The sequence below is a fragment of the Eretmochelys imbricata genome, chromosome 26 (assembly GCF_965152235.1).
Source record: "Eretmochelys imbricata isolate rEreImb1 chromosome 26, rEreImb1.hap1, whole genome shotgun sequence".
In the NCBI taxonomy this organism is placed as follows: Eukaryota; Metazoa; Chordata; order Testudines; family Cheloniidae; genus Eretmochelys; species Eretmochelys imbricata.
Window position 1 is genome coordinate 7,734,132 of NC_135597.1, and position 14,370 is coordinate 7,748,501.

General features: G+C 44.8%; 1 protein-coding gene across 1 annotated transcript in view; it reads right to left on the reverse strand.

The window, feature by feature from the left end:
* Window positions 1-14,370, reverse strand: part of EBF2 (EBF transcription factor 2) — a 165,194-nt gene that overhangs the window by 27,655 nt on the left and 123,169 nt on the right. Inside the window, exon 7 of the mRNA XM_077805554.1 lies at window positions 11,468-11,549. Coding sequence (XP_077661680.1) covers window positions 11,468-11,549 — 82 coding nt within the window. The remainder of the gene's footprint in view (window positions 1-11,467; window positions 11,550-14,370) is intronic.

Sequence of the window (14,370 nt, forward strand, 5' to 3'; positions counted from 1 at the left end):
AGAGCACCTGCTGCTCCCGTCCACCCCGGAGCCTTTGAGGCAGCACAGGGTCTGCTGAGACTCACGCCGCCAGTCTCGCCCCTGAGGCAGGAGGATGTGTGAGCACTGCAGGCTCCATCCCGGCACCCCGTTCAGTCAAAGGGAAAGCCAGCAAGGATGTCACGCCAATCCCCTTCACCTCGGTGCCCACCGACGTCAGTGCCTCCATCCAGGGAGCGGAGTCGGTCCCCAGGCGAGAGTTGCAGCGCTGCCCAGGTCCTCCTATTCTGAAACGTCAGAGTCGGACTCGTATCGCTCGGACGATAGCAGGAGCAGAAGGTCCAGCTCACGGCACCATAGGGGGTCCTGCCCAATGCAGTGGCCCTCACAATAGCAGAGCCCGGCTCAATAGCTCAATAGCAGAACCCGAACTCTTTTGGACTCCATGGGCTTTCCATCAGGGCCAGAGTCGGAGCCATGGATCCCGCTTGGGAGCTGCGTCGGTGGCGTCTGCAACATTTGTTCCGCCACGACCAGCGACTGAGCCAGTACCTCTGGCGTCAACGCCATTGGCCGCGGCACAGTCACGGACATCGACACCGACCACGGCGCCGCCGGGGGCATCAGACTGCTGCTACGGTGCTGGCTGCGCCTTCAGCACCGACGTAGTCATCGACGCTGGCTGCGACGGCGTCGATGAAGACCCTGGCGCAGATGCGACCTGAGGCATCTACACTGGCGTGGGACCAGACATCGGCACCAATACCCAGGCCCTTTGCGGCGCTGGAACTGGGCCAACCAACCACAGTCCCCCCGGGGTCACGAGATACCTTGGGTGGGGATGGTAGAGAGCAACCACCCCCTCTGGTGGCCTCCTCCGCCTCCTCTTCACAACCTGAGGCACTTGCGGGCACTTCCGTAGCCCCAGCTTTGGAAGACTCCAGGGTGTTACAGCAGTTGATGCGCCGGGTCTGGGCATTAAGGCGGAGGAAGTGGTCGAGGATGCAGACCCTGTGGTTGACATCCTGGCCCCCTCTGGCCTTTCCCGTATCGCTTTGTCATTTATAAAGACAATTATGGACATGACTAAGACCCTGTGGCAGACCCCGGCCCCACTGCCAAGTGTAACTAACGCCGGTACTTTGTGCCCTCCAAGGGTTATGAACACCTTTATTCCCACCCCCAGCCTGACTCTCTGGTGGTGGATGCTGCTAACCAGTGGGAGAGGCAAGACTTTTCCTATTCTTGGGGGTAGGGCCCTGACACTAAAAAACTAGACCTATTCGGGCAAAAGGTGTACTCAACAGGGGGACTACAACTCCAAATATCTAACCAGCAGGCCATTGTCAGCGGGTACTCCTACAATACCTGATCGGCGATGGCTACATTCATGGAGTTGCTCCCCTCAGACTCTCCACAGGAAGCACCTCAGGTTTGTGGTGAACAATACCCACTGCCAATTTACAGTCCTTCCGTTCGGCCTGTTAGCAGCACCTTGAGTCTTCACCTAGTGCGTGGCCACTCCACCACTCCATCACTCCAACCGCTCCAGTCATGGTTAGCATTGATGTATCGACCAGCCCGGGACAGTTTGGACCGGATCATGACCCTGCCTTGCCCAGTCCTCGACTCCTTCCTGTGGTGGCTCAACCCTCAGGAGGCGTGCTCAGGGGTCTCCTTCACCAGTCCACAGCCATCTCTGTCGCTAGTGATGGACGCACCAGACGTGGGCTGGAGAGCACATCTAGGAGACCGCAGGACTCAAGGTCTCCAGCAGATCTGGCTCTCCACATCAGCGTCAGAGAGCTGACAGCTGTGCATCTGGCATGCCAGACCTTCTGGGCATACTTAAAGGGACAATGCACATCAGTTATGATGGACAGCACTACGGCAATGTTCTATATCAACAAACGGGGCAGCCCTCTCCTCTCCCCTGTGCCAGGAAGTCCTCATGCCGTGGGACTTCTGTGTAGAACATTCAATACACCAACAAGCGTCGTACCTCCTCGGGATACAGAACGAGATGGCGGACCACCTCAGCAGGTCCTTTCATGGCCATGTCACAAATTCAATCTTCCAGAGGTGGGGCTTTCCCCAGATAGACCTGTTCTCCAGGCAACGCAACAGGAAGTGCCAGCAATTCCAGAACCACAGCCTGGGCTCGAGAGCGGACGCGTTCCTCCTCCACTGGGGAGGTAGTCTCCTATACGCCTTTCCACCCATACTGCTCATTCACAAGGTACTCCTCAAGATCCAGAGGGAACGAGCTCAGGTCATATTGATAGCACCAGCCTGGCCCCATCAGCACTGATACACATCTCTCCTAGACATGTCCGAGGAAGCTCCAGGTCACCCTGCTGCTCTTCCCGGACCTTCTGATAAAAGATCATGGTCGCCTCCAACATCCGAACCAGACCAGGTTAGACAGGTCCTCCTTGGCAGCAAGAAACCCTCTAAGAGAGCTACCTATCTTGTCAAGTGGGAGAGATTTTCAGTCTGGTCAGCGCAGCACCTTCCGTCCCCGACGCTGGCTCCAGTGCCACTTATTCTGGACTACCTGCTCCATCTGAAGCAGCAGGGGCTTTCATTGTCGTCAATAAGGGTTCACTTGGCCACCATCTCGGCCTTCTACCAGAGCGCGGAGGGCCGCTCTGTCTTTGGTAACCCAATGGTCAGCCGGTTTCTAAAAGGTCTAAAAGGCCTAAAAGGCCTCACGTTCGGCAGCCTGTCCTGGCTTGGGACCTCAACCTGGTAATTTCTAGACTCATGGGACCGCCCTTTGAACCCTTGGCGTCGTGCTCCCTGCTCTACCTCTCTTACGAGGTGGCATTCCTGGTGGCATTCCTCATCCAGGAGGATGTCTGAACTTAAGGCCCTAACCTAAGAGCCTCCCTACCCCGTGTTCTATAAGGACAAGGTTCAGCTCAGAGCTCACCCTGCTTTCCTACCAAAGGTTGTCTCTCAATTTCACATTAACCAGGACATCTTTCTCCCAGTATTCCACCCTAAGCCACATTCCAGCAGCAGGGAGCAGAGACTCCACTCTCTGGGTGTCCGCAGGGCACTGGCCTTTTACATCGAGAGAACGAAGCCGTTCAGAAAATCGGTCCGGATATTCATGTCAGTGACCGACAGAATGAAAGGTCAGCCTGTGTCGTCACAACACATCTCGTCATGGATAGCGTCCTGTATTCGTGAGTGCTATAACCTGGCAGGTGTTCCTGCACCTCCGATCACTGCACACTCCACCAGGGCTCAGGCTTCATCGACAGTGTTCCTGGCTCAGGTTCCTACTCAGGAAATCTGCAGAGAGGCGACGTGGTCCTCCATCCACACTTTCACTACGCAATTACTCAGCAGGCTAGAGCCGATGCGGCCTTCGGACGAGCACTGCTCCAATCAGTGCATAACTCCGACCCCGCCTCCTGAATTTGGGCTTGTGAGTCACCTGATTGGAATGGACATGAACGAGCCCTCCAAGAAGAAAAAACGGTTACTCACCTTCTCGTAACTGTTGTTCTTCAAGATGAGTTGTTCTTGTCCATTCCAATACCCACCCTTCTACCCTTCTGTCGGAATAGCTGGCAAGAAGGAACTGAGGGGGTGGCGGGTCGGCAGAGCCCTTGGATGCTGCTAGGGGGGAAATCTTCCAGCTACTGTGCTCATATGCATGCACACACCTGATTGGAAGGAACATGAACGACACATCTCGAAGAACAACAGTTACAAGAAAGTGAGTTACCATTTTTTCACTACATCCCTGTGCTATTCTCATTTCCCAGTTGGATTACTGTAATGCACTCTGCTTGAAGACCAAGCTAAGGCTTCAACTACTGCAGAGAACAGAAGCGCTATCCAAGTTTGACGCATTAAACCTGGGCTCTGTAGGCTGCACTGGCCTCCCTTTTGCTTCCAAACACAATTCAAAGTGCTAGTTTTAATTTACAAATCCTTACCTGGCTAACTGAGTGAGAGGCCACCTCTCCTCCACACCCCTTCTGACAGCGAAGATCTGTCTAGATGGCTGTGATTCACAGTCTCAAGATTTAAACCTCGGACACTAACAGCTGGACATTCGCAATGGAGGATCCTTGCTAATTGAGTCCCCTTTTGAGCAGGGTACATATTTCCATGTCCACGGGGGTGGCGAGGAAGGAGGATTCCTTATGTAGCCTGAAGATGTTTTGTTAGAAAAACTAGGTAATATTGTAAAACGCTTCCAGACCCTCAGATGAAATGTAAGGTAGGAGCTAAGCAATCTCTCCATCATATACACACTATATCTGTCTCTGCACACATGTACGTACACACACAAATATGCACCCCCCCCCCAAATTATATGTATGCATCTAAATACACACAGTGTTGTACAGGGACAATACATATTGCTTTTGTATCCCTAAACACACACATTTACATATGCATGCATACACATCAGGCATACATGCATTTACATACATGCAACACGTCTCATCGCTGTGGAAATGAGCTCTAAAAAAAACAACAACCAATTCCTGATACCCTTCCAAGTGAGGAAAAAATTCTTTATGACACTTGACATCTGGAAACAATATTAAATTCCTGATGTACTTTCCCTTTTAATTGTGCAGTCACAGTACCATGTTATTTTAATTTTTCCAAAAGAATAGCTACTATGTGGATATTTTCATTATTATTTTCCACCTGGGTGGAAGCTACACACATACACCAGCTCATCCTGCCGTCTTCACTCAGGTAAGATTCCCACTGATGTCAATGGGAGTTTTGTTTAAATGAGGACTTCAGGATTAATGCTTAGCATACCGTGTTTGCTGTCTAGTTGAACTAGGGATGGGCTTAACAGAAAAATGCCAGCAACCTCTCTCTGCACCAAACTTCCATTGATTTCAGTTGGACTTCCACATTTAGACCCCGATCCTACAATGAAGGCACAGAGGACTATTTGCATTGACCTTATTTCAGGGGCCCCAGAGTGCCCATGGATTCTAGTATGTTAGAACTTGTGGATTAATTCTTAGCCAAGGTGAGCTTTTTCTCACATGCTCAGGGATGAACTGAGCAAACCAACCTGGGGTCAGGGATCTCTAGGGATATACCTTGTTTCCCCCCACCCCTTTCTACCTCTCTCTGGATCACTGAGAAGGGGAAAACCCGAAAGGGTATATCCCATGTCGTTGTTTCTTTTAAATGCAGTGGGTAGACAGGTCTGTGGTTAGAGCTAATATTTTCCTGCTTGTCCACTGTCTGAACCACAATGGTGCTCTAGGATCTGCTCAATCAGGATGATCCTGGCGCAAGGAGAATTCCCAGTCAACAGGAGGCTAATGTTTTAGCACTGAATCTTAGCTAAGCATTTTAGCTGAAGTGCCTCATCACAAGTCAACAGAATTACCATCCTCGCCCTTACGCAGTGGTCATTACCATTAAGTATCATTGGACTTCAATCAAGGTCCCTGGGAGAAGTCCTCATTAAGTGGAGTGGAGTGTATCATGGTTTTTTTATGCTGTTCTTGGGGGAATTGCCCTCTGAGAACATAGTGATGATGGATATGGTGGTATTATGAAGGCTTAGCTTTCCAGTTCAGGTGAACTCCAATTGCCAATATTAAAAAATGGGGCCAGATCCTCAGCAAGCGTAAACTGGCCTAGCTCCATTGAGGGTCTCACCTCGAATGACAAATATTTTCATGAATAAAAGTACTAATGAGTTGAGTTGGCTAGAATTTGTGGGGCCAATATATGGACTGCCACTGGATACTTGGGAAAATATTCACCAATCCCAAAACTTGCACGTATGGCAAGTGACTTCAAACATCTGAGGAGGGTAACTGATGTAAGTGAGCATCATAGAGTGCATCATTGTTATTTTTAAAATAGTTTGGGTTGTATTTTATGACAATTCACTGAGTTTCAACCTTTGTTGCCGCAACCCACTGGTGAGCGTGTGGTTACAGGTCCCCACATCTGTGCCCAATCCACAGAGGATGTGAATCTGTTACAATCCCACTTACAGAGCCTTGGCTCTTTTGTGTGAGATGTAACAATTTATCCTTTAAGTTCTCCAAGTCCCCAGTCTAATCCCTGGTACGTCAGCCAAGAGGCCTCTCTCTCTCTCTCACACGCACAATCTAAGCATTTCCCACAATCAGATTCCCGACCTCCAGAATTCTGGTTTTGTAAATAGTGCATGTCACTTCTAAAGCCTCAGCCAAGTATTTCCAAGCACTTTACAAACATTAATTAAACCTCACAACATCCCCATGAAAGATAATTATGCCCAATTTGCATATGAATAAAGAGCACACTAGATGTTCTGACTTGCTCAAGGTCAAAACACGAGTCAAGGGCAGAGTCAGAAACGGAACCCAGAAGTCCTGTTTCCATCTCCTGCTCTAGCCATTAGGTTGCCTGTAAGAAAGATGTGTGTGTGTTGGAAATAATTTAAAATAAAATAATCGCAAACCATTTCACTTTGGAAATAGATGGTTTCTTCCCACAGTCGAAAATTGACTCCAGGATTGGTCAAAAAGCCATAAGTTAAGTGATTTTCATTGTGTCTTTGAAGCTCCTGCTCAGTAGCAAAGCACATTTCAAACAGTTGATGAGATCACAAACCATCTGGTGTTGCTCTCAAAACTGAAGAACTATTCTTAAAAAACAAGAAACAAAAAAGCAACCCTCCCCCGCCCCAAAAAACCCTACACTCTGTAGGCATCTGGAGATGCATTAAATTTACAATTCAGTGTTAATTTAACCGGTTTGTTTTTCTATTTTTTTAAACAGGTGCGATATAAATGAAATGAACTTAGACTTTAAAAAAAAAAAAAAAAAAAAGTAAATCGTACCAGTGCAGTATAATAGCTAAGACTTGTACCATTCCTATAAATAAGCCGGAGCCGATGCTTTGAATCCCAGCACCCGTAAACTTTGGTTGTGATCCAATTAAAGCCCAAACTCTGTGGTTCACGCTCATCTCTAATCATAACCATTACCTTGAGACTCTTCCAAGTTATGAGTAACCCAGCCTCTTGGGCTTGAAGAATTCCATAAAATATATCATACAGTGCAACTTCAATCTACATCATGTATGTTTGTGTGTTAACAGCAAATCCTGAGTGTGCTTCATGCTTTTAATGCACCCAAAATTCATAAGTCTCTTTGGGTGAAACCAACTCAATTTCAAGTGATGAAATCAGGTCAAATCATAACTATGTCAGTGTGGGGTAGGGGACTGTTTGTGTTACGTTTAGTAAAATGGGTCTCCAATTCCTGGCGGGGGGGCCGGTAGGTGCTACCACAATAGAAGTAAACAAATAATGTCCCCATCCAGCAAATATTCATGCACGGTGTATTATATGAGTGACACCACTGAAGTCAATCTACTTATGTAAGTAAAGTTAAGCACCTGTGTAAGCTTTCACAGGACTAGCCCTTTAATAATACTCAAAAGCTCTACTAAGAATGTATTAAGGAAGCCCACTGAAATTCTTTAGATCTGGTCCACAAATAAAACCAAATTAATTAAATCAGGAAAATCAATAAAATAGCTGTTTGTTTCCTATTTTTGCCTAGAAGTCAGACTCTGCTTTACACAGTTATGATGGTCTCGCATTTCTAGGATTGACAGCTGTCTTCTCTAACCTCATAAAAAAAAACCCTGTCACATTCATTACCTTTGTTGATGTAAAGCTTACCAAGTGGAATTAAAATGAGCGTGTTTGGAGTGTGAGAGCACAACCAATATTTTGGGATGACTCGCATGTTTAAACTTTTGACACCAAGGCAGATAAAACAGGTGTTCGCACAAATTAAAAGAAAAAGAACTAGGTGGAGCTAGAAGATGAGAATTCCCATCCAACTGCTCTTTGCACCCTACCCACTGCACCGCTCTTAAGAAAATCATTGCCCACATTCATTTTCTATCTTTTCCATGCAGATTTTGGTTAGGTACTTATTCCCTTGTCCTTGAACTCACCTAAATTTCAGGCTCTATTAGAAATTGGGAACGAAGATAGTTTCCTAGATACACAGTTCTGAGCAAACCTGGACTAAGATCCTGCTCTCACTGAAATAAACAAGATTTTGCCATTGCAGTGGGAGCACCTTTATTACTTTGGATCAGAGTCAGGCTGGCATCATGATTTTGACACAGAACTAGAGAAACCTAGGGGCCGTGACTGAGTCTCTTGATGAGGTTTTAGGTTTGACCCTCAAGGTCGAAGTGAAACTCTGAGGATATAAACCCATGTGGGCAAGAGACCAGAGGGAGTTCAAATAAGCTCTGTGAAACAAAACCGGAGAATTTCATTTGGCTCCAATTTTCAGGCTTGGCGTAGAGCAAGGTAGAAAACCCAGAAGGAGTCTATCCCAACTCATTTTCTTCTCCAATAAGCTGCTGATTTTAGTACACAGTTCAAAAGCAATGGAGAGGCATGTGTGAGAGGCATGCCAGGCGGATGGGCTCAAGGCATTCCATTGGTAACCACGTGAATGACTAAGGCTGATTTCAGTCTCCTTGTTCCATGTTCAGCTAGAAATTTAAATTCATTCAGGCTCCATATCATCACCACCTTGGGATCAGAGTCAAACTGGGAGCAAGACTGATGGCTAAAGATTGACCTCAGCCAGAAAATCTGGATCCAGATCCAAACTCTTCCATGGTTTAGGGCATGGTCCGAACCCAGGGGTTCGGTTTCACCTACTGTAGAGACGGGGTACGTGGCAAAACACTGAAACTAGATCTAAAGTTCAGGTGTTCTTGGATCCAGAGTTTGGCTTTGGGGCAGCCTCAAAGCAATATTATTTTTATTTATTTATTTTTATTGCAGTAGCGTCGAGCAGCCCCGGTCACTGACCAGGGCCGCCCCATTGTTCTAAGCACTGTACAAACGCAGAACAAAAAGACAGGCCCGAACAGTTTCGTTTCACTACATTCCAAAATCATTCTCTCTCCATCAGTCTCCGTACTGTACTCGCTGGCTCCCATTTACGAGCCATAAGATGATTTTTGTTCCTGTTTCAGATTTTTTCCTCGCATCTTGGCAGGCAACATCTGGGATCAAAATAACAATCTATGCTCCTTTGCTGAGGAGGGTTGCCATTAAAAAGGCAAGGTTCATTCGCTGACAGCTAACAGAGTGTCGTATCCAAGATATCATCAGCATTCCCTAAACTTAGACGAGGCAATAACTATGGAGTATCTGAACCCATTGAATAGTAATTAGAATTGGTCTAGTTACTATTTATAAATAACTATTTTTCCCCACTAAAAATTCAACAAAAATGAACAGGTTTTTTTGTTTTGGTCTTTACATTTTTCTCTGACATTTTTGAGCTTTGCAAATTGAAAAACTTTTGTTGTGGTTGTTTTCAGCAATCAGAGTGTTCAGTTTTCAGGTTTTCAATGGAAATCTGAAACATTTTGAGAACGATCCTTTTGGGGAACATTTCTATTTCTGAACATTTTCTGTCCAAAAAACATTCTGATGAAAAATTTTCAACCAGCCCCAGCAATAACATTCAGTGCATGAAGAATCTTTCATGATGATGGCCGTTGTATACGGAAATATTTAGTGCTCATGTGGCAATCATTTTGGGCAACTAGCAGTTCCCATTCTTTTCAACCTGCCCCTTCATCTTTAAAGTGCTTTACAAACACTGAGTGTCCACTCCTACAGCCCTTACTCACACAAGTAGCCCCCCTCAACATCAGTAGAATTTTTCATGTGAGTAAGAACTGTAGGATTGAACCCAGTAACCAATCCTTACAATGTATCTTGTAAGTAGGCATGTTTAATTTTTATTTTATAGATGGGGAAACTGAGGCATAGAACCATTATTGGGACCTGACCGAGGCCACACAGCAACTCAAATGCAGAACTAGGAGTCTAATGCAGGAGTGCAGGTCTTGCAGTCCCATCCTTATTCTTCCAGACATTGTTGTCTTTCCCAACTAGACCATGCTGCCTCTGCAGGAGAGCAGCTTGGCTGAGAATTTTGTTGCTGATACATGAGTACAGAGAATACTGCTTATTCTCCCCGAGCTGTATTGGCTTTCTATGCATTTCTCTTATGCCCATCACTGCAATATCTAGATACCCAAGTTAATGAACTAGGCCTCACATAACTCCCATGAAATATGATCCCCATTTTACAAATGGGAAAACTGAGGCACAGAGCAGTGGCATGATTTGCTCAAAGGGCTATACAGGAAGTCTGTGGCAGTCAGAAACAAAGTCCAGTTCTCATAACTTCAAGTCCTGCATATCAGCCAGACAATGAACCTTCCCCTGCCCAGCTGATCCTCCGTCACTGACGATAGAACAGATGATGAAAGGAGCAGACATAACAGGAATATCAATAATAAATAATAGCACCACTCACTTAGACAGTCCTTTGCATCTGCAGAGCTCAAAGGGCCTGATTCAGCAAAGCACCTGAGCATGCGCTTAAGTACTTTCCTGAATCAGGTCCAAAGAGATTTAAAGAGGTCAGTGAGCTGCATTATCCGCATATAACAGGTAGGAACTCTGAGGCACAGAGACATGGAATGACTTGCTCAGAGTTGCACAGTGTGTCAGTGGCAGAGTCAGGGACAGAACCTAGATTTCCTGAGTTGCAATTCGGTAACCTAGTCACTAGACCACATTGTCTCTCTGTACATGGGATACGGAGGAGACACTTTTAAGGTCACATTTCTACGGTGACCTCTAGAATGTCACTTTTCTAACCACGGAGAGTGCTCTGCAGTGCTTCCAGGCAGCATTAGAAATGGTTATCATTTGTGCGAGGGATAAATTACAGGTGCAATATTTATTTATTAAGTCTAGTTGCTTAAAATATTTGGGGTGAGAGAGGAGAGACGGTGTCTGCCTTTCTCCTCACCAGTGTTTGCAACCTGACACACTTCACCTCCCTCTGTGTTTTTATTAGCTGGTATTCTCAATACATCAGCGACAGCGATGATGAAACCAGTGGCAGATTTCTCTGCAAAGCAGCTGGGCCATTGTCCCATGGGTCTTGTTGCTTTGCCGTGTGAGATCTTAAAGTGACCATGACAATTTTGGCTGCTGTTTTTAAAGAGGCTGAAAGGGAGGGTATGCAAGAGTTAAAAAGCGGGGGAGAGTGGGGAGTAGAAGGGAGGGGTGCTTGTGTACCATGTACACAGCTACTGTGAAAAATTCTGAGGCATCTAAGTATCACAAACATGATCCCTGCTGTGGGTGTGAGTGCTTTGCCCGAGGGTGTCAAATCAAATATCCACCGCTGGTTGGTACAGTACATTGCCCCCTCTTGGGGATTCAGAGGGGGCGGGGGGAGAAGAAAAAAAGGTTTAAATGCAGCAAATGAAGAAAATCTTTAACAATATCTGAAGCGGTTTATCATTTACTGTCACCTTGTTTATTATGAACAATATAGGTGAAAAAGAAATGGGGGGAAAGAAAGGAAAGCAGACAACTTACTTAATGTCAAGTCTCCGAACGCTTACCTGGAAACGTCTCATGTCTCTGGGGTTCCCTGCTGTTTTCAAACAATTCTGATTGCACTTGAGGAAAAATTTCAAGAAGAATCTGCAAAGAGAAAAGACTGTGTCACTTCTATTAACAAGAAACTAACTTCTAGTATTATTTTACCTGCTTTGCATTGATGCAAGTGTGCATCATCCTGATGTACGTGAGGGTATATGAACCAGACTGTCTGAAAAACTTAAAAATAAATCACATTTCTTGCTGAAATTTGTTACTTATAAGAAACATCTAATGTGATTCTAAATGAAATAGGAAATTAAATGTCCTCTTTTGGCTAGATCCTTAGTTGGTGTAAGTCAGCCTAGCTCCACATAGCTACACTGGCGCATACCAGCTAAGAATCTGGCATTCTATTTTTTGAAGTGTCCTTACTTGTGTATTTGACTGCCCTTTCTGTTTAGCCAGTTTCCCTTATTTCTTCTGTTGTCCGCATAGGTCTTTTGTGCAACAACATCGGAGGATATTGCTATTGTAAAAACCACAACAATTGGCAGGGTAACTCTCGGGCAGGTGAAAGACCTGAAACTACTTTAAGCTCATTAAAAAAAAAGCTGACCAGATTTCATGTTGACAGTTAGTTACTAAATTTTTATTAAAGATAAACAGAACTGTTGACCGTCCAAATTACAATCTTACATAATAGTAAGAGAAAGGGTGACAAAAACAGAAATTAAGGGAATATAGCAGACCCAATGCAGAATATAGGTGATGATTTAGAGTAGGTATACATGCTGGTGCTGTCAAAGTTACCAATGATTTTTTTTTTCTGTCAAATACACCGATCCTTCGTACTTTACAATTCTGCATGGTCGTAGTTTGTCATTTATGTAAGTTGCATTTCCAGCACTCTAGGCAGAAACTGCCGAACGTTATGAACCACAGTGCTTGGATTTTGCACAGCCTTGACATGCTATCACTCGAGAGCCGTTCTCAACAGGCCCTTCCATGTGAATAAGCAAATCCATCTTTCTAATGATGGCTGCACTGATAAGACTCATGAATTTCAGGAGTGCAAGGGGTTAACACAACCGTTTGCAAACATTTTCACTTTTCAGATACAAAATACCCCCCAACCATGCTATCACGATCCCAGCGTGACAAATGAGAAATATTTAAAGTGTCCTCCATCGTGAATGTGCACAACTTCCGTGATTCTGTTCTCGGAGCACATTTACATTTGGAGAACAAAACAGGTTGAACTGGGACAAGAAAATCTGTGTAGGCTACGAGAGGGAGGGAGGACGCATGAGTATAGGAGAGAGATTTTAAATAGTTGAAGAATTGGCATGGAATACAGTGAACAATTTATTTATTTATTTCGCTTGCTGAGTGCTTTTCTTAAAAAAAAAAAAAAAAAAAAAGAAAAAGAAATCAGCTTTTGCAGTAAGTTAAAGTCCCAGGTGAGCTAGGCCTATTTCCCTTTCTGTTACTATGACAACGATTTTTTACCGCAGTCCCAAAGTCCCTTCAGAACTCACACATTCATGCCTTGAATTAGAACTTTAAAGGAGAAAGATGTATATTTTCCAGGGTTTACCAACAACAAAATAATAATAATAATAAACCAGAAATCAACTTGGCTTCCTCACCGCACTTTTTATTTACGCCTCTCAAACATCCACTCCCCCCAGCACACAAAATAAATACTTAAGAATCTGATTCCTTTCTATGTGTCTCAAAAAATAACAATGGCAATCCTCCCCACAACCCCCCCCCCCCGAAGAGATTAGAAAGATGGGCCCACAACAAAAATACCCTCCTATGGGGTTCTGCTGCACTAAAGGGTTCCATTATTTTTAAACCAGTCTGAACCTTTTCTGACCCTTTCTCTCATATGTTTCACAAAGGAAAACTATCATTTTAGCCCAATCATTTGCTGCTCGCTTTCCCTTTGCTCACAATTGTATTAATTCTTGGTTCTGTGTATGCTGCAGATAAAGGTAAAAGCACAGTGTCCGTACTGCAGTCTCTTTTCACTTTGGTATTCAAGTTCAGCAGTGGAAGATGGATCAATGCTCCGTTGTCAGAGGGAAACTTCTATGAACAGAGCCCTAGTCACTTGGCTGTACAGAGAACCAAAAATCATACAAAACTTCATGTTTTACGAGCAGAGCTGAGTGAATGCAGCAAAAACATATTCACTAATATTCTTGCAAATAAGTCCTGTTGATTCCTTTTGGTGTGGAATTCACGATCCCTTTTATTTGAATTTTTTGGCGAGAAACATTTTGTTTGCAAATATGTTTACAGAAAGAAAAAACCCTTGTGCATACTAGCACACGGGAATATTTGCAAGTTCAAGCCAGAAACGCTCTCGCTTGCAAACACTCTTTTTGCTGCGTTCAAACCATTACAAATGCTGGCAGATAATCTGCAAAAAGACAACAGGACCTCTCCTGTTTAGGAAGTTTAGGTCATCCAAGCTGGGAAAACAAATAATGTCATGTGACCGAAGCAAGCAACTATCCCGAACAAATATTGGAGACCATTTGCCAACAAACCATAAGCTAACTATTCGTAGAGTAATTGCAAACAAAGTCTTAAGAATCATGACCTGTTTGTGGGTAACAGGCAAATGGAAATAAGGGCTAAATTAATCAGAAAAATTATTTCCAACTTCAATTTTTTTACCTCTTTCTCTTCACGTAGGTCCACACAGACAGAAATTCAACCCAAGTAGAGCCTCTTAGAACCCAGGAAGGGAACCAAACCCAAAATATTTGGAGCCAGATCCTCAGATGGTGTTAATGAGCAAAACTCCATTGAAGTCTGAGCCACCAACTGAAGATCTAGACCATAACTTTCTTTTTTTAATTAAAGAAAACCATTCATTGCTCCTTGTAGGCCTGATCACCCCCTATGA